The 25,162-nt window shown below is 29.8% G+C and overlaps 1 protein-coding gene across 6 annotated transcripts in view; it reads left to right on the forward strand.

Moving 5' to 3' along the window:
- The window catches only part of LOC129790454 (sodium/hydrogen exchanger 3), a 31,850-nt gene extending 13,301 nt beyond the window's left edge, over nt 1–18,549 (forward strand). For 2 of the 6 annotated variants that reach the window (XM_055827934.1, XM_055827930.1), the window contains exons 6-21: nt 102–222; nt 969–1,107; nt 1,175–1,392; nt 1,509–1,592; nt 1,905–2,110; nt 2,183–2,308; nt 2,405–2,589; nt 3,670–3,802; nt 5,470–5,526; nt 5,602–5,682; nt 5,794–5,869; nt 5,989–6,105; nt 9,219–9,275; nt 9,794–9,955; nt 12,166–12,466; nt 14,764–18,549. In XM_055827934.1, the coding sequence (XP_055683909.1) occupies nt 102–222; nt 969–1,107; nt 1,175–1,392; nt 1,509–1,592; nt 1,905–2,110; nt 2,183–2,308; nt 2,405–2,589; nt 3,670–3,802; nt 5,470–5,526; nt 5,602–5,682; nt 5,794–5,869; nt 5,989–6,105; nt 9,219–9,275; nt 9,794–9,955; nt 12,166–12,466; nt 14,764–14,968 (2,268 nt within the window). In that variant the 3' untranslated portion in view covers nt 14,969–18,549. Of the gene's footprint in view, nt 1–101; nt 223–968; nt 1,108–1,174; nt 1,393–1,508; nt 1,593–1,904; nt 2,111–2,182; nt 2,309–2,404; nt 2,590–3,669; nt 3,803–5,469; nt 5,527–5,601; nt 5,683–5,793; nt 5,870–5,988; nt 6,106–9,218; nt 9,276–9,793; nt 9,956–12,165; nt 12,467–13,780; nt 14,596–14,763 lie in introns of those variants that run through there. The other 4 variants (XM_055827935.1, XM_055827931.1, XM_055827932.1 and 1 more) reach the window with 3 other exon arrangements.
- The last annotated feature ends 6,613 nt before the right edge of the window (nt 18,550–25,162 follow it).

Below are 25,162 nucleotides of genomic sequence, written 5' to 3' on the forward strand. Positions count from 1 at the left end.
TAAAAATAACGAAAATATGCGCAATATTCACGTATATATCAGACTAATCCTTTTTTTTCACATTTTCTCTTCAATTTTTTTCACGTTATTTGAATTGATAGGTAGTGGTTTATCACATGATGGACTCCTACAGTGAAATGGGTATATCAAATATACAGGCTGTGGACATTGTGAGTGGTGTGGCGTCTTTTTTTGTCGTTGCTCTTGGTGGCACATTCATCGGTGAGTTGAATCCGTTTTTCTTTCTTTTTTTCTATTTTAGAATCGATTTTTTTTTGTTTTTGAAAAATGATATTTCCACTCCTTCGTCATAAATCTTTGTTTATTGGAGTTTATTTTTGGTGCAAATGGCAATCACGATGATACACACATTATGTATTTAATAGGTAACTAACACTTCTAGTTGCTTTAAAGAACTTTCTACGAGCTGCATTATTCCAATCACTTATTAACTTGCAATAGATAGGCGAAAAGGGATTTATAATTCGATTAATTATAAGCTGATCCGCAATGGCTTAAATCTCGGGGATAACTAAAATGTCTTTTTACACTACTACAGCAAGTATTGGAAACTCGCGGTATCTTTCCTTATCAAAAGTAAACTGATCTTGTTCTCTTTTGGGATCAAGTGTAATGAATATAGAGCTAAAGTGTGCGTTCAACTTGAAAAAGAAATGTCTATAAATGAATAATCCATTGAAAAACTTGGAATTAGCTGATATGGTGAGGTTTTTTCCGGTTAAAAAAATTAATTTACTGCGTGATTCTGGATTGAAAAATGTTATCCAGTTCTTAACTGGATTCAGTGCTTATTTTTACTGGCGAACTGCAAACGTTTGTAGGTGCTATGCTAAGTTTGTAGGAGAATTTTGAAGGAAAACAATTCGGGTTGGATACAATCTCTATGCAGCATGATCTTTTGATTTAAATATTGTTTTTAGTAAAATAAATTATTTTATTCGTTTCAGGCGTTATTTGGGGTTTCCTTACTGGACTAGTGACGAGATTTACGGATCATGTTCGTGTAATTGAACCAATTTTCATTTTTGTGATGGCATATTTGGCTTATTTGAATGCAGAAATTTTCCACATGAGCGGTATTCTAGCGTAAGTATAAAAAAATCTCTAATTTTTTCAAAAAAAAAATTGCTAATTTAAATGAAAATTATTGCAGCATAACTTTCTGTGGTATAACAATGAAGAACTACGTAGAAGCAAATATTTCACACAAATCCCATACAACCGTGAAATATGCACTGAAAATGCTCTCCAGCTCTGCAGAAACAATCATTTTCATGTTCCTGGGAGTAGCTACTGTCAACAATACACACGAATGGAATACATGGTTTGTCCTCTTAACCATTCTCTTCTGTACAGTTTTTCGTATATTAGGTAAGACAATGATAAAAAAATGCGAATTTTTAATTTATCAAACATTTTATCATTTCAGTTGCAAATACAAGATATATGGAGATTTGTTAATCATTCACGTTGTATCTCTTTTGCAGGTGTTATTCTACTTGTGGCGATAGCTAATCAATTTAGACTCCATAAATTATCCAAAGTGGATCAATTTGTGATGTCATATGGGGGTGAGTTAAACAATTAAGTATTGCGTGTATACACGGTGTGTGATGGTTATTTCTTTTCAAATGAGGAGTGTTATATTTGAACAATTAATGACACCCCTGCCTTACTTACCTGCTACTTCCAATTAGGGAATATAAATTTTCTATTTTTATCACTCATTTGCTACATTTTTCGATCTAGATTATTTTCAGTGCAATTTTCTTCAAATCCTTAGAAGAAAATGATGGAAAATCTCTGTTTTCTTCCTTTTTTTTCTTTTCTGTACGTGTTAACATCTTAACATTTTAACTTTACCACTTTATATGTAATTTAAGGTCTCCGTGGTGCTGTGGCCTTTGCTCTGGTACTTCTCATAAACGAAAGAGTAGAGTACCACCGAATGTTCGTGACAACAACAATTGCCGTCATCTACTTTACTGTTTTTGTCCAGGGTATCACAATAAAACCATTGGTGAGGATTCTCAATGTGAAGCGAGCTGAAAAGAAGAAACCATCCATGAATGAGAGAATTCACGAAAGGGTACATAATTGAGAATGAAACATAATAATAACGAACATTTCTCTAAAGATTAATCGTACTCTCTCATTGCAGTTTATGGATCATATGATGGCAGGGATTGAAGATATTGTTGGAAAGACTGGAAATTACAATGTTAGAGATAAATTTAAGAGATTTGACAATAGATTCATCCGACCGTATCTCATTAGAGATCTTCAAGTAAGTACATACATTTAATGTCACTGTTTAACATAAAATTCCAATTGTTACTTTTTATTTGTATTAAATTAAATTTATTCTTTCTCTGCAACCAAGGGTGCTGAACCGAAAATCCTTGAGACATATTCTAAATTGGCAATGAAAGATGCAATGGATTTTATGCGTCGGAATCCATCTACACTGGGCCAAATGACCGGCACAGAATCGATGAGTGCTCTTTTCAGGAATTATGCCGGATATATGGGCGGCAGGTTGGGCACATCCATGTACAATACAAACTGGTAAACCAATAATTCAGTGCATGAAAATTATGCAGCAAATTTTGCAATTTCTAACAAATATTTTTCACTTCAAATTTTTCTAGAAGAGTTCTTTTAGATCGCAGCTTCCATATGTAACCATATATAGATGGTTTTTGCTTTATTTTTCATAGTCTTTTATCAAATTATCAATTTTTCCAAGAAAAAAAAGCTTTTGAAAGTTTTTTAACAAAAAAAAATATCTCATACTGTATATATACAAAATACTATATATTTATTGTTAATAACCGTAGAAATTGTCACAAATCAACAAAACATAATTGAAAGAAAAACTTTGATACATATTTCCATATATTTTCCACATAGTTATTACTTTCTTCGTATCTTTGATTGTCATCTTTATTCTTAATTTTAACTCAAATTAATTATTGAAAGTAAATAATCCTTAATTAATTTTTTGAAAGAATTTGAAATTTTAATCAGTTTTATGTAGCTTTTGAACTTTTTTCATTAATAAGTAGGAATATTAAACATCAAATAGGTATGGTTAAATATTAAAAATTCCTATGGATTCCACTCTTCATCATGGAAACCATATAAATTAAATAAAAAAAGCAATATAGCAGCAATACCAAGACTTTATTTTTCCAATTCAATATTTCTTTAGATGCCTCAAAGAAATCAAATATTCAAAAAGTCAAAGAACTTAATTAAGTTAATTTTTATTCAAAATCTAAAAAAAAGTTTATTCCTTAATGAAGAAATCGTTTCTTTTTTTGTATTTCCATAATATAATTGAGTTTATTCAGTACATGACTAATCTTACTGTAATTTTGCAGCTATACACAAAAACAAGAAGAGCATGAAAGTCTCAAGTTATTTTGCATATCTTCGCAACTTTTTCTTCCACTCAAGCACCGGCAACATCATTCAACGATTTTAGAAATTCTTTATCTTCTTTAGTATGAGAAAAATGCACTGAGTTAGTAGTTTACTGTAGATGATAGACTTTTGCTGGAAAATTACTTAACAATTCAAGACAGTTTTAATACGTCGGACTGACAAGAATTTTTAATTTATTCCTTCGTCACACTTTTTCAGTCCGAGCTTTTCGAATTTGGAAAATTCTTCACGGAACTTGGATATGCAGGAGTTGGACTATAATCCATCTAAGAAAGATCTTACTGACGCCAAAATTCACCATCTTCTAGCTGAGGAACTAAAACCAAGACGGGTAATTAACGAATTTTTATTCAAAAAACAATTAAGAGAATTTTTTTTCTTCGTTTTTGGATGAGAAAAAAATTCTCTTGCCAATTTTAACTGATAACGAAGTATTTTTATATTAGAGTTGTCCATATTTCAATTTATTTACGGTGGTGTTTCACAGCAAAACATTGTATTTTTAGCACATCAAACTAGAATTTATTTTATTCACCCTATTAAAGGAAACTCTAAATTTCACAAACTACTGACAAATATTTTCCAAAAAATATACAATTATTTGCTAAACACCTCTGTATTCATTTTCTTTCATTTACGGAAATTTCAACAAAAAAATTGTATAATTTGTGTGGATATTAGGGTTAATTTTTCATTGTTAGTATTTACCTGTGAAATTAGTTAACATTAAAACAGCCACGATTTGCATGATATACCTTTTTGAAAATATCTTAGATATTTTCAATATCGCAAATTATTTCCTAAGTGGCGGTATTTTTCTTTTTAAATATTTTTGTACTCACCTATAACCTGAAAAAAAAAACACACAAATTCACGTTCTGCACAACATTAATTTACTACTGGTTTTGTGCAGAAAATTCTTCAGTACTACCAATTTAGTTATGAAGTAGAACTCTTCACTTTTTATTACGTATCTAATAAATGTATATTTGAATGATCATGTTGAAGCTGAAGAATAGTATATATTGAAATTAATTAACAATTATGTATACTAAACATAAAAGCACTGAGGTATCAATTTTATATGTGAGTGATAAATTTTGTCAGATTTCTTCATATAGATTTTTGCAATAAATGCATTTTCATTGTGCAACAATACTACATATTATTTTGCATAATTCTATATTAAACTATATACAAAAAGCATTAAGTTTTGTTGTTTCTAACAATGATTTGCCGTTAATTTTTGTTTTTTTTTTTTTCAAAATGAATTTAAAATTGAAAAATTTCTTTTAATCACATTATTGTAAAATTTTCTCCTTGCAATTATCTCATCCTATGAATGATGGTGTGACCTTTTTTGACGATGGCAGTCTTCTCTGACTATGGTACGAACAAAAACGTTTGATGTGTTTTACTTCTCTCATGGGAATTTATTTTTTTCTCGTTGAAAGTGTCTATGTATATAATAAAAAAAAATATTAATTTAAGCTTGTGTAAAGCATAGAAAGATAAACAAGCAGAAGAGTGATTTTTTTTCTAATGTAAAAATAATACGTGAAGAAAAATACTTCAGAGTAATTATTTTATTCACTAATGGACAACTGGATAAAGTACTAAATAACCGCTATAATCTCCATCAAATTGTACCTAAAAACCAAAATGTTTATTTTGTTTGAAAATCGTTTTAAATAATTGCTTTGAATATACCTAAACTTATCTAAATAAAACCGATATTCATGTCCAATCATTCAGTTTATTCGCTTTAAATGTGTCTCATTTATAAATATTTTATCTACCTATACGATTGAATTAAACCTAATTCTCCATTCATTTCCATTCTTTATTCAATAACTTTTCTTAGAAACCTACATATAGCATTATTGATTTAAGCATATTGATTACACTTGAGTGTTTTTTCAGCAAAATCTCTATATGTAGATGAACTAATATTTATTTCTGAGTCATTTTCTAAATAATTGTATCTTTATTTTGCAGCATCGTCGCTTGAGCTATAGCCGTCATGCTGTTGATGATAGAGATTTATCGACACAGGTTCGTTCTCATTGATAGATTTTAATTTAAAATTCATTACTCAGGTGTGAAAATGTTTTGTTTACATCGCAATAGGTTAATTACAAGATGCACATGAATATCCGGCGTATGGTGAATGATCGAAAGCATCATAAGCGCAGCAAAAGAATAAATAAGGTCAGAATGCATTTAAAAATATATATTTCTACTTATTGTTATATAGAAAATATTTTATCTACAAATTTTGTAAAATATTAGGCATTAATATTTATTTTCTGTATGTTTTAGGATGGTAGCAGTAAACAGAATCATGTATCATTTCCTGAATTCCAACAAAATGGCTCGGCAAAACAACTTTCCCATGGTATGTAGATTTTTTTTAATTTTAATTAAAAAATCATTGTTTTTTACATAAAATTAAAAGAATTAAAATGTTTTTTTTTGTAAATATAAAACTGATTATTCTCTGTTTTTTTTGTTCAGTCGATTACATCAATGAGGTGCTGCATGAAGATGTTGAAGAAGATCCAAAACAGAAGGCGGCAGGACCCACAAATGAAGATGGTGATGACGGCCTAACATTCACAGCAAAAGCATCACGTAAGTTCTTACTATTATATGTAAAATATTTAACGATTAATGTTTAAAAACTGGGAAACAAAAATAGTAAAAAAAAAAATGAAAAATATTATTTTTATATACAAACATTATGTTTTTGTGAATGTACGCACACATAAGCATACAATTTTAGTTAGGATAACTTGGTCAATCTGTAGCAGCTTACATACATTTTTTTTATAATTATCTAATGTTATCCTGACCATTTCTCATGTATACATACCATACATGAGTATAAAATGTTGAGAAAAAAATTTTATTTTTTTTAATTGAAAATTAAATTTTTCAATATAAAATTCTGGACTGCCGGAAAATAGAAAAATTAAAGACAGTCAAAAGAAAAAGTAAAAATATTTTATTAAAAAATTGTTCAACTTTCAAAATTTTGTTTTTCAAAGTTATCAGAAATTTTGAAATATTTTAATACCTAAGCATAAAAAATATCAACTTTAGAAAAATTAATTAATCACTGGCACTAGAAAAAAAATGAAAGTCTTCACTTAAATATTCATAAATACACGTTCGTGAACGTGACAAGTATCTACAGAATTTTATCCCAGATCGTAAAGTTATTAGTTGACAGCACAAAACAAAGCCACATTTTCAATTAAATTTTTTCAAATAGAACCTTACATAAATGAGATGAGCAACATACCTACTGAAGTGAAATATTTTCAAATAGAAACTTGACATGTTATTTGAAAAGGTTCAATAATTTTTTTCTTTAATTTTTTCTTTCTATTGGTCACACAACACCGTTTAAAGCGAATTAGTGTTTGGTTTGCTTCTTATTAAGAAAAAAAAAGTTATTTGATCTGGTAAATATTATAATGTAAAAAACAAATCAAAAAAATAAATTTCACAAAAGCGTGATAATGAAACTTTAACTATCATGTTCAACACATTTTGTTAAGTCTTTATATGGTTTCTACTACTATGGTTTCCACCTACTCAAAATTAATTATGCTTTGTCCTTTCTAAAATGAATTAGAAAAAAAAATCAACAAATTAAAGTACTTATGTCAATATGTTGTAAAGATAACATTTTAGGTTTATTTTTGTTTTATTTTTTCCCTCTTTTTCTATTTAGATTTTTTTCATGAGTTTCAAATAAATCCCCTTTTTTTCTTTTTCTCTAAAGTCTGCATCATATAAAACGAATTTGTCCGAATGCAGTTTTTTTTTCCTGTGGCATGAGAAATACATCAAAATTCATTCGAACACACCAAAAAAAAATTAGCATGAAATCAATACCAACTATTGCATAAAAATTAGAATATTACCTATCACACAAAAAGAATTTCATACCATGTTTTCTTCTATACTCTTTGTGTGTTCTTCTTAAATATATTTCCTTACTTCATCCTCAAATTTAATTCAAAATTGCATCATAATAAATCAAAATTAAGGAATCATCCTATTTTTCTGTGATTCTTCCCTTTGAAAGAGCATAACAGCTTCTGTGTCTTCCTTGCAGAAATGCAAATAAATTAAAACCCAAAAATAAAACCGAAAATTTTTTATGATCCTAATCATTTTCAAGATATTTAAACGTTTTTTAGATCCACTTTTAAAATAGAATTTTTATATTGATTTATTTTCGTTAATTTGAAAAAAATGTAAAATTACTTTTTTATTAGTTAGTGCGTTGATCTATATTTTTTTCTTTATGGTAAAAAACAATTCCAACACATTTAATTATTATTAAAAAAAAAGGCAGAATAGTTGTTTATGTGTCTGTCTAACTTCTTCTATTGCACGTGCGGGTCAGCGCCGCCATACAATTCCTTAATTGCCAACATTGCGAGTCTTCCGGGATTCAATGCGTCCAAGGCTCGTTTTGTAAACGTTTCCAAAACTAGTCTAGATGTGAATGAGCCAGATCAGGAAATAACCCCAACTGCAGCTGAACTCATTCTTCCTTGGCGACATGAGAATTCGTACCATAATTTCGGTACGTGTTGCAAAAAAATTAGCAAGAACTTCAATTTTGTTTTACAAAATGAAGTGCATATAATCTAGCTAAAAGTCCAAGTTCTTGTTCGAGTTTATTTTTTTAATTATATATTTATGTGAATTTGCTAGATAGCCATTTGAATTTACTTCTTTTAGTTTTGTGTTTTGACATAATTGAGAAAAATAATTTTCTCAGCTAAAAATTTATTTTTAAATGAATTTCGCTTTTTTATTGATTATTAAAAACAACATCAAGATAACCTGAGAATTTTTCTTAAAAAAAAAGCTTGCAATACAAACTCACGAAAAATCGCAATCAGACGCTTCTTCCTATAAAATTAGGAAATTATCGCTTATAATGCGAATTTCGCTAGAAGAGTATATAAATTATAAAAATTTTCGGATTTAAGAGAATGTTTACTATATATACGTACATTTTGGAAGTTTAATAAAACAATATTAAATTCCTTCTTATTTTTATACATACTTTTAAATATTTTCTCTAGGTGTTAGTATATGCTTGCATGTTTGTTTTTTGCAATTTTCCCGCATAAAAAATTGTTGCCCAAATTATATCGTTCGTCTACTGTACATATACCCTGACTGATGTATTATACTGATACCTCGCATCAAAAGTTTCTATTTCGTTGAGAGAATGTTTCCAATTAAGTAAGAATAAGTTTTTAATTAAAATTAAAAGGACAATAAGTTTGAGGCGGTTTTTAAATGAGAACAATGCGAGTTCATTAAAAAACAGCAATTTTTCCGATTATTGTGTAGTATTTATGCTTCAAAATTCAATTAAAAATTAATTTCTCAGCAATAATAGAAACTTTTGTAACTTTTCTTTGTTATTTCCAATATGTTCCATTTACAACAGAATCCTTAAAAAATAATTTTTCACACAAAACCACTCGAATGCATTTCTTTGTTCAAGCTATTTCTTCAAAATCAGCTTTCAAAAAAAAGTTTTTTTTTTAAATTTGTCTAGAACTGAGAAAAAAATTTTAAAAGGTTTTCTTTTTTTAATTTTTCTGCATTAAAGGCAGAATTTTGAAGGAAAAGTAAAGAAATGCATCGAGAATAGTAAATCGCACGTTTTTATCTCACTTTATTTTTTTCTCTTATTTTTGCTGTAGGTGAAATTGATAAAAATCCTGTTGAAGAAGATAAGCGACTGTCTAAAGAATCAGAAGGTATAAATGATTGATATTATGTGTCCTTTTTTTATTTAATTATTCTGAAAATGATGAAAAATCAATTTAGGTATTGTTGATTTTTGTTTAAGTTTACGAAACCTAATTGCACCATACCCTGGACTTTGTCACAACTTGCATTATGATTCCTATGTGTGTTTACCTAAACCCCTAGAATAATTATTCCAATTTACTTTTATGCTGCAAAAATGTTTGTTTTTGATTTTTTTAATATTATATTGATTTGAAATTTAATATATAATTTTCATTGAATTTATCATTAATCATTTTATAAGATCATAAAATATTCAAGATAATTTTTTAAAATATCCTTATTTAAAAAATACGTGTTAATATAGTCAAAAGGAAAATGAATATTCGTGTGACTACGATAAGAAGTGATTACCTACAATATTGATATCACACCTTGAAAACTAATTTTAATAACTCCATTCAAAAGGAATTTAAAATCCCATACTAATGCAACATATATCTTCCTTATGTTGAAAATCATACAGGAGATGAAAGAGTAACCACACCAACAGCTACTGAGACAGTTTTGCCATGGAAACGTGGCGAGGAAGAAGGTGAAAATGGTGCTTTAAAGCAAAATGAATTCCCCGCTTGGGCATCTAATAAAGAGTACTTAGCTTATAATTCACCAAGTGCGACTTTCCTAGGTAATTATCATTTTTATTCATATCAATCTAATCAATATTATCCCTATATCCTCATTCCTATTGTTGTGACCATTATAGATTTTGTGTCATAAAAGTATGTTTCATGAAAAAGAAATGTACCTGTGAATTATTAGATGGAGAATGATTTTAGAGATTTGTCGGAAAATCCTTTTTAGAGAAATTATTTTTCAATTTCCATATATTTCCATGAAATAAATGAAAAGAACATAATTCAAAAAATAAATTTAATCTCAAAATCATTCTCCCGTCTCTTTAGTTCTTCCCCCCAAAAAAAAAATCATTGATACTTCAATGCACATAGTTCAAAATGAATCCTTTTAATTGTACCTATACATTAAAAAAATATAGAAAAAATATCCACATATTACCGCATATGAGTATGTTATTGCTGAATTTGTAAGACATATTTCAAAGCAAAAGAAAATTTGACAAACTAATGCTAGCTTTATCATTAAAACTACTATTTCTTTATTTTATTGTTACACAATTATGTGCCTTTGAAAACTAGAAACAGACACAGAATTTCAGTCTAGATTTTACTTCCGAAATAGATAACTATTAGCATTGGTAGAGCTACCCACTACTATCTCTGTAATCATTCTTACTACCTATCTTTATAAAAAAAATCTTTTGAATCATATTAATTTTTTCATATTCATTAAATGATTTATTATTTGTTTTGTAATTTACGCAGATAGAAGAATGCTATTAGACATTCATATCTTCACCATAATATTCAATACTGACTTGCTTTTTTTTTAATTTTAATAGAAAGTCAATCATAACGCGTCCAGTTATTAGAGTTGGTATACCACAACGCGGATGGGTCAGTCTATGCGTTGTAATTTAATTTGTAAGTAGGATTAGTAGGCAAAGTTGATTTTTTTTATGAAATTCATCAATATGAAAGATAAAAATGCTCATATCTGAAGTTCTATAAGACCTATAGAAAATTCTTGACTAGTTTTGGAAAGGTATTAAAATAGGCTATAAATTGACATAAATTTCAATAATTTTCAAAGTCACATCTAGAACAAAAATGGCGGTTTTTTGTTTCACCAAAACAGTTTTTTGCACTTTTTGTCCTCAAGAAATGGTTCTAGAGGTTTCTGATGTTCTAGAAAGTTGTAGAGAATTGCAAAACCTTTAATTTAATACCAAGATGAGCAAAATCGGGCAAGCGGTTCAGGAGATATGGCTCTTACAACTTTTCAAATTCAAGAATTTTTCAAATGGCTATATCTTCTAAACGGCGACATAGATTTTCTTCATTTTCGGACTGGTGAAAGATATTGACTTAGGCTACAACATATCAAAATTTAAAAGAAATCGATGATGGGGATTCGGAGATATTGCCCTTTAAAGTTAGGCAATTTTTGTTTTTGATTTTAGCGCCTCTTGCGGATATTTTTGGAACTAGGAATGTTTTAGACAGTTGTAGAGCTTCTTGAAACCTTTCATTTGATACCAAGACGGTCAAAATCGGTCAAGCCGTTCTCGAGTTATATCGAAAAAACACTTTTTGCTTTAGACCGCCATATTTGCTTAACCGCTTGACCGATTTTGAAGTATGAGTTATCGATGAAAACATCTCACTGAGCACTACAACATACTAAAGTTTCAGACCTCTAGCTATAAGGAAACTGGTTGACAGTATTTCAAAATGGCGGATGGCGGCCATCTTGGATTTTGAAAATGCAAAAAAATGAAATTTTACACCCACATTTCTATAGAAAACTTCAAACCTGAAGGCTCTATCTCTCACCGTTCTCGAGATATAAGGCAAAGTTTAGAGTCCCGGACGGCAGGACGGCAGGACGGCAGGCCGGCCGGATCAAAAATTTTCCACCACCATTTTTGGAATGTGGGTTGTATGAAACGTGCTTATACCAAGTTTGAGCCCGATCTGAGGTAGTCGGTTTTTCCGACGATTACAATACTTGGTATGCCACGATTGTGGTATACCAACTAATAGTCTTTAAAAATTCACAATCTCTCAGTTAGATTTTTTTAATGTCTTTTGCCGTCAAATTGATAGATTTATTTTTTTAATTGTTATTCTTTATTTTTGAGCACTAAGAATCATTTTATATTTTTTGTTGTAATAGTTATCATTTAGCTTGCACTTTAACATGCATCTATTTCTCTCTGTATGTTTGTTTGGCGCGCACGCACATACCTCCCCTTAGGTGGCCTAACAAAACCTAAACAGGCAAAGTCTGTGATAGGTCTCTTTCGGCGTGAATCATCGGGATCTGGCTCAGCACAGGCGGCAAACCCGATAACAGGCAGTGATTCGTCAATTCAAATGGACAGCAGTGCTGGATCTGGGCAAACATCAACACCAACGGGCCGTAGTGCAGCCAGTGACAAGAGGTCAGCATCAATTTGTGCCATCATGGATGATTACAGACCGAGTACTGGACCGTTCCCCGTAACTGCTAGTCACCGTCGGAATACACGCAGAGGGTCAATGCTGGAGCTGAGTGGGTAAGTGAATCTTGTGTTTGATATTTTTCTCATCCTGCAGAATGTTCCTTTCCATCAAATTTATTACCTGTCTGATGAGCAGTAGCATGGAAAAGGTTTTTTTCCTCCATATAAGTAATTGCCCAGTGAAGGGCAATTTAATTTAGTTTCCATAACTACGCTTATTCCTTAAATCTTGTAATTTGTTATTTTGTTTCAGTGAGGTAATTTTGATATAATAGACTTCTTTTTGAAAGGATGTTACCATTCGTGGGTCCGCTTTTTGCATATTTTTTTTTCGCCTAAGATTTTAAAGATGCTCCCAGTATCCTCTATGAAAAATGGAGTTCATTAAAAATTGGAGCAATTTCAAGAGAAAAAAAAATTGAATTCCTTTTTAGCACACCGTATACACACAAAAGTGAATACCCCACTTTACACAAATCCTCTCATACACATTCACGACAAATTCTGCTTTTTAACATGTTCTTCCCACTTACCAGCTATTTATTTTGTGTAAGAATCTTTTCTCAATTTTGTGCTCTCTTGGTGATGGGCTTTTCCTTCATTGGGTGTACTTTATCATTCCTACTTTAAAATTCCATTGAATTGGGTTTTAAATGTTCTTCGTTATAGTCGATTAGATCAAAAGAATTCATTGCAAATTAATAATTTTCATTTCTTTTATATATTTTCTACATAAAAAAAATTCTAAAAATAGTGCAATGAAAAATGAAACAATTTTTCCTTATTAGAATTTTTCACATGGGATTTATTTGTATAGATAGAGGAGACCAGGACTAATAAAACTGGACCAAAATTTAAAAAAAAATGCTCAAAGTATCACATTTTCAGCACTTTTACATAAGTTTCTTCTTTCTTGCCCTAGAAACTGTACCAGATTTTCTCGTTGGAAAATATGATATTTTGAGCTTTTCCCAAACTCTTGTCTGATTTTATTAGCATCGAATTTATTTCTTATATTTTAAAATTCATTTATCTTATTTTTTTTAATATGAAAAAAAAACTATTTATTAATAAAAAAAAAACATGATTAAAAAAATAAAAGAAAATTTCATTTTCTTTTAAGATTAAATTGTTGTGTTTGTCAAAGAATTTCTTAGAGAATTATCTAAGTTTGTTCTCATATTGCAAAGAGGGAAACATTATTTGAATGTCGCAATATTTTGATCGATTTTTGGCTGCAAGAAAATTTCGATATTGTTAATATTTGTTTTAATTAATCTTCGTTTTGTGTCTTTAATCTTCTTTTTTTTTGGAATTAATTGCATGTTTTTCCTTAAAATTTTGGCTATTTTTATGTTTCCTCCGCAGACTGCTCGTGACCGGACGGCGGCCCAGCCGTATGTTTGAGCATTTACCTTCGCCAAATATCCGTAGTAGTACATCTTCTGACCATAAGACAAAGCTGTAACCACTAAAACTTTAAACAATCATCCAATGCATGCGCCGCTTTGTAGCTCCTTCAGCAACCTCTTTACGATATCACGCTACAACCTATCTGAGTGCCTTATAAAAAAAAAGAGTTGTGTGTCACTCTGGCACGCAATTATTGAAATCTTTCTTTTTTTTGCATGATGGTTAATGAGTGAAATACCTACTTTTCTTCCTCTGTTACTTTGCATGAAGAATCTATTCTTTAAAATAGCTATTGAAGTATGTTGTAAGTTGTTTTTATTTTCCTTTTTTTCTTTTTTTTTAGCTTTAAGATTATAATGCATGAAGTTCATTTATTTATCTCTTTTCTTTAACATTTAATTTGCATGGTGAAAAGAATTTTTAAAAAAATCTTTTGTGTGTCAAAAATTTAGATTAAATATTTAAATGCATGATATTTATATTAAATTCTGTTTTTATGGTTTTTGTTGAAGTTAATAGAGAATTAGCGTTTGTTTTTAGAATAGCAGTACAATGTAATATTTAAAATAACTTCCATACCATGTTGCATAAGAAAATATCTATCAAAAGCCATAGAAACAGAATAAAAGAGCTTAAATTGCGTAGCATGTGCACAATCTTCTATAGCCCTAAGTCCTATGCATAATGTACTAACCACTCCTAGAATTTGTATTTCAAAATGTACACTACTATTCAATGAATAAAAATAAATAGAAAAATGTCAACAGCAATCATTGTCTGTAAACAATAAATTATAATTTTTATTATTGAAAAAAAAAAAGAAAATTGATGTTATACACCAGTAATAGGAAATAATGTTTTATTACGTCACTAACATTTTTCTATTTTCTTCTTTTGTATATTTTTTCTTTGAACCATCACTTATGGTGGCTATTTAGGGAAGCAATTCCAGAGGAAAACTACACGAAATCGCTTTCGAGGGAGAAGTATGGGGCACGGAATCAACCAATCCCACTTCTCAGAATGACAACACCAAAGAAAGTGCCACGTGGGACAAATCCCCAAGCAGAAGCTCTTCTGTCCAACAGCAGCACAGAAACCGAAAGCGAGGACGACGATGAGGTCAACAGGAAAGATACGTGAGAGTTTATTCAAGAAGGACGAGTACTGAGCATTGAATGGCCTTTTGAAGTCATAATTTAGTGGTATGTCTTTACTGAATGTTTGAGAATTAGTATGCAATGAAAATTAAGATTCTCTATAATAAGATTCTCCAAAAAAAAAGAAGAAGAGATACACTATACACATAATAATTTTATTTTTTAAATTAAAATGGAGACGTCAGAAGAATTTGTGAGAGAATAAAAAACAAGAGTTTTCAGAATTGAATGGAATATTTAAAATTAGGGTTCCATAGAGTACTTACATTCTTGTTATTTTTGTACTTATCTATACATACATTTTTGACTATTGGAGACTGCATTTTTAATAGATTTTTTCTGTATTAATGTATGTACCATAAAAACATTTCAAATTCTATTTTAATTATATTTTTTACTCCTTTATAATTTTACAAAAAAAATTGTATAAATAACTACCAGCTGAACCATTTAGTTTATAGACTAAATGCTTATGTAATAAAGGTGTATGTACATTGAATTTTACCATATTGAGATGTCTAAAAATTTATCATAGGAATTCCCATTACTTAATGTATTTATTTAGGAGAATTGTAATGAATTGGACTTTCTACGATAAAATGCTTTAGACATAGCAATAAAATGCACATACCCGCACACACTTAAGGCACTTTAGTTAAAAAAAAAATAAAAACCCAACAAAGTGTTTACTCTCGAAAAAAAATGTTAAAAACTTACAAAAGCCTCCATCAAAATTTCAGCGTATCGTGGAGTTTGGGTGAAGTTGAGCAAAAAGTTTTAGGTCCCCTTTGAAAAAGTCGAATGTTATGCTTCTAGAATCTAGTATAATATTATATTTCAACCGGAAAAGTATTAAAATCCTCTTTTTCTGAACTTCAGATTGTTTTTATTTTCTTTTATTAATGAAAGTACTGCGATATTTTTTTCAAACGCATCCTAACTCAGCAGTACTGGTTACCCCGATTACCCTATAAATGAAAAGAAGGAAAGAATAATATTAGAATTACCTACTAGTCTTTGTTCTTATTTAATGTATTAAAAAGTTCTTTACAGGTACGCAATGTACTTAATTTATTTGTGCTCCCCATAAACGTAATTTGTAATATTTTAGTAAAAAGTTTACAATTTCATAGTCAGTCTTGCATAACTTACTTGGTGATGAATTCCAACAGTTAAATGTTAATACTGAAATTAGCGGAAGAATACTTGTCAGTGATCTTTAAACTCCTTTTGTTTATTCTTCAAAAAATTATAATTTTTAGTGATATTTATGCAAAAGATATAATTAATTTATTGAAAATATATTTAGTTAATTCGCATTTAGTTCTGGGAAATTCCTTAATTAAAATATTATTCCTTCGCTAATTCGGTTTTCATTAATGCTGTTATCAGTCAGCATTCTCCAAAGTAGAAATAAATGCGCTAAACTATACGTAATGAGATTTGATTTTAAAATTTTATTTTTTAACCAGATTTACATTGAGGGTAAAAATATTTTCCTATTAGTAATTTTATTTCCTGATTACAGAAATGAAAAACCTAAATAACAAATATTCTATTTTTTTTTAAGATTTTATAGGCTCTCTATATATTTTTTTAAACAAATTCAAATCCAAACTATCTGAACCAGTAAAATAACTTAAATATTTTATCTATTAATAATTAATTTGTGGCTAGATTCTTATATGAAACATAACTTTTATGTACGCACGTGCGTGATATATGTGTAAGAGTATTTTGGTGCGTTTCCACAGAGTTTTTCTGTTCGGGAGCTTATCGTCTTATTTTTCGAGAGTTTTCGATACATTCACAAAAACATAGAAAAATCTTGTAGAAAAAACTTACAGAAAGATTACGTTTCATATCAGAATCTACCTACTATTCTCCATTAATACTTAAATATATAAATTTTAAATTAAAAAATTTCTTTCCACTTTTTGTTTTTCTTTAATGATTTTCTGAGAAAAAAAATCAACAATAAAATGAAAATTATTAAAACATGTACGACTGAAATAATGAGAATCCTGCAAAATTAATACGTAGTTAAAGGAAAAATTCTTGAGCAAATGAAAAATTATTCTCAACAGATTAGAATATTAGATTAGACCGAATATAGATAAATTTAGTTTAGGTTGCAAAAAAGTGTCTGGAAAAAAATTGTTCTATGCTCGAAAATTCGTTGTTATCGTTTGAAAAATAAAAATAACGAAACGTGATTAATTGAGTGTGAATGACAATATTAAATTTTAGTAAAATATACTTATGTGAGAAAATATGATTTAAAAAAGTGTCTATATTCTACAAAATGAAAAATTAATTAAAACAAAATAAATACCTACACATTATACTATATTTAATGAAATTTAAATATGTAAATTGAAAGAAAAAATTATTTGTAGTAAAATGAAATGAAAATTGCGGTGAAAATATTCATTGATATATAATTTTTATTTTACCGATTGAATGAGGTGAAATTGCAATGGAATGAGTATGTTGTTTCTACGTGAATGAAAATTAAATAAATTAGGGGAAATCATCTTATAAGATGGAACTCGAATCCACAAATAAACAAAAAAAAAAGAGTAAATTAGAATTGGGGAAAACACTTTTTTTCTGCCAAGAGAGTATATAGCAAATTTATAATAAAGTATAATAAATTCATTAGAAAGCTCTATTTTCATATTAAGCATTTTTTTCGAAGATAAAATGAAAATAATTGAAAATTATTTTAAACGTAATTATAAACATTTTACTCAATGAGATAAAGAAAAGAAATTAAATTGATGAGATCTCTAAGCAATTAAAATAATACTTTTACTTTATAACAACAGCAAATACCATCATCAAATGCGAGCTAAGACCCTTATTAAAAATTAGGAATTTCATGAAAAAAAAAAGTAATTACAAGATCCTTTATTTGACGGGGAGAGTGGGTACTTACAATAAAAAAGTTTCATAAACATCACAAGTATTATTACAAAGGAAACTTTGTTATTAAATGCGCACAGAGAAATGATACTCCTTGGAGTAAAAGAGCAAATATATCTCTCAAGCAAACAGCAAAAATAAAATGCAAAATGAAATTCAAATACTTGTTATTACCACTTGTGTGGAATATCAATTTAAAAAAAAAAACAACACCCGCATTTAACGAGATTGAGTGCATTTTTATAGTAAGAATTATGTATTTTGAAATTGGAAAAAGAAGTGCAAGTGGCTTCCAAAATTCTCTTCTTTCTGCACGTCGATTTAATCATCGTTTGGTACTTTTATCTTCTGTGCAAATTTTCCAAAAAAACCGACAAAAATTTGAAAAAATATTTTTTTTTAATATTTAAAAAAAAACAGCATCATACAAAATTCAGGTTAAAAGCAAAGAAATTAAAAACCAATTAAAAAAGACAAACTCATCACAAAACATAACAATGGTCTGATCGGATTATATAACTTTTGGCGAAAGATAGAAAAATATATTTTTTAATGTAAAATGTATTACAAATTACCCTACTGCTAACACATGAATTAATAAAAAAAAATGGCATAGTCCAAGAAGTTTGAGAAAAACTTGTTTTTATATGAAAATTATTAGGTGGTACTAAATATTTCGTCAATCTCCCACAAAAACATTATTCATATTAAATACATTTTTCTTCCTTCTTTGTTTTCTTTTATTGACTCACTGAGTCAATCACTCAGCAGTTATTGTATTATTTTATATTTTCACCACATTCGTAATATTTCTAATATTCGATATTTTTGTTTATTTATTTTTTCGCATTTTCACCCTTTTTGGTAAATATGTTTCAGTACATTTATTTTGTAGACTAAAGCCATTGTGGGAAAGCAAAGACAAATACGGAGACAGAAGACATGCTGGTAGGGCAAAACGAAGGACAATCGTGTGGAGTTGTAGCAGATATTGAACGATGCCACCGTAGGCGTTATAAGAGTAAGTCTTCTTTAGTAAATACCTCAGGACCTTTTAGTGGTTTTGGTAGATACTCAAGACAAAAGAAAAAATTATAAATATGCCGTAAATTCTATGAAAAAGCCCAAGCATAAAATGGTTTAAGAATTTCTGATGCCGCAAATTATAAATATGTATATGTAGGTATATTAATATCTTTTGCCTTCACATCTTTACTAACTCCTTTTCAATCCTTTCGCCCAAAAACATTCCTTTGGAAAACCTAGACATTCATAAAGTAAGGGTTTTATTTTTATTTATAAAATTATATTTGTTTCGTTCGGAGTGGGTTAAAAGTGAGGAATTTGGGTATAGTCTAGAGTATTTTGGAGCATGATTTAATGGAATGAGGAAATGAAATTCATGGGGTGACATACGTATAAACACACTCTCCATTTCAAATCGATGCTTCCAAATATTACAATTCCAACTCCAAAATAAATATTTCGGGGGATTTGCTTTAGTTTTAGAGAAGAATCTCTTCTCATAGTGTGCAAAGTCTCTAATGTATATATTATGATTTTTGTGATCATTCAAACAATCTATCTATACATATATTTACCATCATGGTAGAGATATAGAGAAACGAATTGAGAAAAAAAGCGCGACTAACCTCCACAATATTTACTTATCCATTTTACACTATGAGAACACCGTCTTTTCACCTTCTGCGCTATACAGTGCACAATAAGCAAATTGGAACCATTAAAAAAAATTTATGAATTAACAAAGTATTTTATACATTTTATATAAAATACCTATTTTAGCCAATTTTTTATACTGAAAATTTACAACAATATCTCATCATAGCAGAATAATTCGATTTCTTTGTATGAAAAAAGCTTTTGGGAGATTAAAAATCAAGTTTTGTTTAATTATTAATATCAAGATTAAAATGAAATATTTTTCTTTCATCACGCAGATTGTTTAATCTACAAACAAACATTTTCAGCAAATTCCCTACTTTCATATACAAAAAATGTACTGGTAAGCTGACCAAGCTTACGAGAGCTGTGTTTCTTTCAGTGTACCAATTTTGTGAGAGCAAACTAGAGCGTAAATTAATTTAAATACGCGCAAAGTCGGGAAAAGTTGAAAAGTCATTCCTCAAGAAATCTTTAAAACGCCATATCTCGAGAACGGATCCATAGATTTTCATAATTTTTTTTTGTTTGAAAGGTCTCGAAGTCAGCTATAACATATCGAAAAATGAAAAAAATTTATGTCGCCATTTTCGAAAAATTCGAGTTCGAAATTTTCGAAAACTTTGTTTTTGACTTTAGCGCCTCTTGCGGTCATTTCTCGAAGTTGCAATGTTCTAGACATTTGTAGGGTTTCACGAAACCTTTCATTTGCGCTTGAGTTGATCAAGATCGGACTTGTAGAACCCGAGATATGACATGCCAACTTTGGAAGGCTATATCTCGAGAACGGATCCATAGATTTTCTTCATTTTTGGCATGCAACTAGATAATATAGTCAGCTACAACATATCAAAAAATGAAAAAAATTTATGTCGCCGTTTTCGAGATATTCATCGAAAACTCATCGAAAATTTTGTTTTCGATTTTTGGCCCCCTAGCGGTCACTTTTGAAACTTCGGATGTTCTAGAGAGTTGTAGGGTTTGTTGAGATCTTTCATTTGACCCCGGGTTGATCAAAATCGGTCAAGCCGTTTTCGAGTTATGGTCGATTTTCGATGAAAAATTGTGGCGGCCATATTGACTAAACGGCTTGACCGATTTTCGAAAATGAGGTATCGTTGGAAAGCTCTTGATGGCCCCTACAACATATAAAAATTTCAGATTTTTAGCTATTACAGGGGCTGAGATATAGCGAAAACAAAATTTTGAGGTTATCCAAAATGGCGGACGGAGGGGTGGGGGGGTGGATTTGACCTCATAATCGGACGTCTTCCAGCCGATATTTAAACTTTGCCGTTTACCGCAAGTCTCTATCTATCACCGTTCTCTCGCAATTTAGCGTTATACTCCGGCCGGCCGGAAGGCCGGACGGCCGGCCGGCCGGCCGGAAAAAAAATTTTTTGGCGCATACGTTTTTTGGAATGCGGGGACCCTAATTCGTGCTCATCCCAAGTTTGAGCCCGATCTGACGACTTTCGATTTTGCTCGGTACACAAAAGCTGTGTCTGAAAGAAACACAGCTAAAATGTACACACATAATTCGATTTAAAAATATGATTTCAAGTGCAACATGAACTTTTAATCTTGAAAATATGTATTAGGAAATACCCAGAAATACTCAAAAGGTACTCCAACGATCATGTGTGCTTGATTATAAGCTTATTACCGATAAGAGAACTTCAAAACCGTGTTAAGTGGGTCTAAATACGAAGGTATAGTTTTAGGGAGAATAGATGGTTGAATAAGAAGTGCCTACCTACATAATATGTATATTAAATCAACTAGTTAATCCTAGCGGTTAATCTTGTAATAATAAATGCGATAACTAATAGAAATCTTTATTTAACCATTTAGGAATTTTATAAATTTTCTTTTATAAATTAGAGGAAAAAAATGAAAATTTCGCTCTTATTTGGAAAATCTCATTGATTGCAGTCTTTGGAAAATTTTGAATATTCAGTCAATTATGTACAAAAGAAGAGATAGCTCACAAATCTCTTTTGTGTAGGTAATAATTGTAGGTGGTACTGAAATTATCTACACCACTGTGATATATACCATTGCTCCTCTAAAGTTAATGTTGGAAGAGCGACGAAGACATTTTCGCATGTGTTTTGTGCGCAATTGCTGGATTTTGTTTTATAGGTCCACATCTCGTGGTAGCGTCTGAACAACAGGTCAGTCTCTCGACATCCTCAAAACCACACACAAGAATCATGTTGCTCCTTTTGTATGAGTTTCGCGTTGTATCGAAGTGTAAAATTCCTTCTTAGAAAAATTGACATCGAAATTTAAAAAAAAAATTGTGTTATACTCTTGTTTAAAATTTAAATTTACAAGATTAAAATAAAAACATATTACTGTGTCTTCTGTGAAACGGTCTAATGTGGAAATCAGACTAAAAGTTAAAAAAAAAATTTAATTAAAATGTGTATAATAAAATAGTGAAAAATTGTAGTATAAATTGTGATAGTAATTTCAATAATATTATTTTAATTCATCTTAATGAAAAATAATTTTCAATGTGAGATTTTTTTATATTTTAATTTGAAAAATATTTGGCTAAGAAAGAAGGATATTCATCCAGCAATAGAACTGAGTTAGATCTTTGTAATTTAAACAATTCTTGTTGGTTTCCATCACAAATTAATTGAAATATCTCATTACTGACACCATATGTTGGCGATGATGACAATGACCTTACATAATTAACCGAAATGACATAAATTCAATTACACAGCCCTTTATTTTACCCCTTACTGCACTAGCTAATCAGGATTTTCGTGCTTCGCTTTTAGAAGTTGTTTTACATATGAGCTGTAATTTACTTTCACGGATAATTTAATTAGAGCTTTCGATAATTTATATAATATAACTCGACTTTAAAGAAAATAGACTAAAAAATTTTTTTACATAAAAAAATACTCGCCCTAAATATAAATCACTTTTGGCCAATTCAATCATTCAATAAAAAAAAGAATTTACTATTTTTACTATTCATTGTGAGATTAACTATTCCTTCATCGTTTTAGCAACACAAACTATAGGTATAAGTAAACTAACATTCGCCAATCTTTAGTAAATTGAGTGAGAGCAATAAAACGCAAACTTCTACTTTCCGTCTCTTTCTTCTTGGACAACAATCCATCAAGCAAAGAATGAACCCCAGAAAATTTGACGGTGTTTAAATATATCAAATAGAGGTGTGTGTGACAACAAATTAAAGGTCATTTGGGTGTAATATACACATAATAAAAAAAATCATGAAAATCTTCATTAAACTTTATTTCTGAAATACTCCCGAAGCTTTTTGCAAAATCAAAAATGGACAAAACTGAAAATTATTATCCTAAATTAAATTGTTTTAGTATTTTTTTTTTTGATATTTTTAAACGTCGCATTGAGAAAGAAAACGAATAAAAAAAATTCTCTAATAACTCTCTTCTTATCTATTATTATTATTCAAACTTGAATTCATTTTAAACACACAAATACTATGAAAGTTATGTAATAGAACAAAGATAAATCTAGTCAGTAACTAAGCATTATGTTCATGACATTATCAATTAACTTTGGCGTAGCCAAAGCTTTGTATAAATTACATATGTTAAGCTTTAGATATTGGAGAGAATATGTAAATCCTCACATCACAGCATGGAAGAATGGGTTGACCGATAGTAAGAACATGGATCTGCATGATTCTAAATCAGTACAACAATTGTTAGGTGATTCTTCAAGGTCTTCAGCTAGCTCAGTTAGGGTATACAATTGTAATTACTTCATTTTGAGACGTGCGTTGTAAGCATTTTGAGTATTAAGGGGTGCTGAAGCAACACGTATAACAGCTCAACAGTATCAAACAGCGCGTAAAAATGTCAATAGATCATCAATTTCTCAGAATTTCAATATTCTGTTTGTCAATAAGAGAAAGAGATCTCATCAAATAACACACACCTTTTCCCAGCCAAACTTGAACAAGACCTTCAGTGTGGTGATTTATGGAAAGAACGTTATTCACTATACATACAGTAAGTCCCCCGCATGTAACCAAAATTGGGTTTTAAATTATTGTAGGGGATCATTAAAGGTTCAAAATAAGCGTGGTCATTACCCGGAAAAGCGCTGGGAAACCTACGAATTTTCCGATTTTCTGTTTAACCTATGTTGATTTATTTCTCAATTTATAGCAATCGTAGGATATTGCGATTGGTGTCAAATTAAAGCTATATTAATGCTTAATATTATATATTAAAACCATTTTCCAAAATGCACTAGAAGGTGAAAATTCGGAAAGATTTTCCGAACACGCATTTTTCTTTCGCCTCCCATTTCCACAATATTGCATGGGACCACCTGGATCATCCCTTATTTTGTAGTTTTTTTAATCCCCTTTCATTTGGTATAACACTTGCAGGGGAAATCCGCTGGGAAAACTCACTACAGAATGATTTTCCAAAGTTAAGCACGTTTTCGCGTTGGAGAAAAAGAGATGGACAATTTTTTTCTAGGAGAACATTCTAGAAACATCAAAGAGGAGAAATCGTTTATCTCTTTTCTTCCAACGCGAAAATGTGCTTAATTTTGGAAAATCATTCTGTAGCGAGTTTTCCCAGTGGATTTCCCCACCAAGTGCTATACCAAATGAAAGGGGATTAAAAATGCTACAAAATAAGGGATGTTCCAGGTGGTCCCATGCAATATTGTGGAAATGGGAGGCGAAAGAAAAATGCGTGTTCGGAAAATCTTTCCGAATTTTCACCTTCTAGTGCATTTTGGAAAATGGTTTTAATATATAATATTAAGCATTAATATAGCTTTAATTTGACACCAATCGCAATATCCTACGATTGCTATAAATTGAGAAATAAATCAACATAGGTTAAACAGAAAATCGGAAAATTCGTAGGTTTCCCAGCGCTTTTCCGGGAAATGACCACGCTTATTTTCAACCTTTAATGATCCCCTACAATAATTTAAAACCCAATTTTGGTTACATGCGGGGGACTTACTGTATGTATAGTGAATAACGTTCTTTTATCCAATTCTCATCATTTCATGATAGAATTTTTGTACATATCTATATGAATGTGTGTGTTACATAATTCATGTCAATATTTTCTTTTTTTTTCTTATTTGCTGCTCAAGTAGAACACCATCCTGCATTGCAATTCCATTTCACGCTTCATTTAGGATTATTCACAAGAAAAGTCAAAATGTCTTATTTACGAAATAATTCATAATTAGGTGTTGATTACATCGTCCAAAACTATTACAGTTTACTTATGAATTGAATAATATTCTCTTGTATTATATTGCTGTAACGCAATCTCAACAAGTAAGAAAATTTATGTATAATTTCGTAGTTAGTTTGTTCATATAAAGTGAATTATCTTATCTTGTTATTATTCAAAATTTTCTTATTATAACTGAGAAATAGAACCTCTATCATATTTCAAGGGTCTTTAGAAGACGTAACGTAGCGACTAAAACCAACCCAATTCATGTTTGTAAGCATTAATTCCAATTAATTCCGAAAACCCCTCTAGAAGCCACAATTCAATTTGTC

The sequence above is a fragment of the Lutzomyia longipalpis genome, chromosome 2 (genome assembly GCF_024334085.1).
Source record: "Lutzomyia longipalpis isolate SR_M1_2022 chromosome 2, ASM2433408v1".
Lineage (NCBI taxonomy): Eukaryota > Metazoa > Arthropoda > Insecta > Diptera > Psychodidae > Lutzomyia > Lutzomyia longipalpis.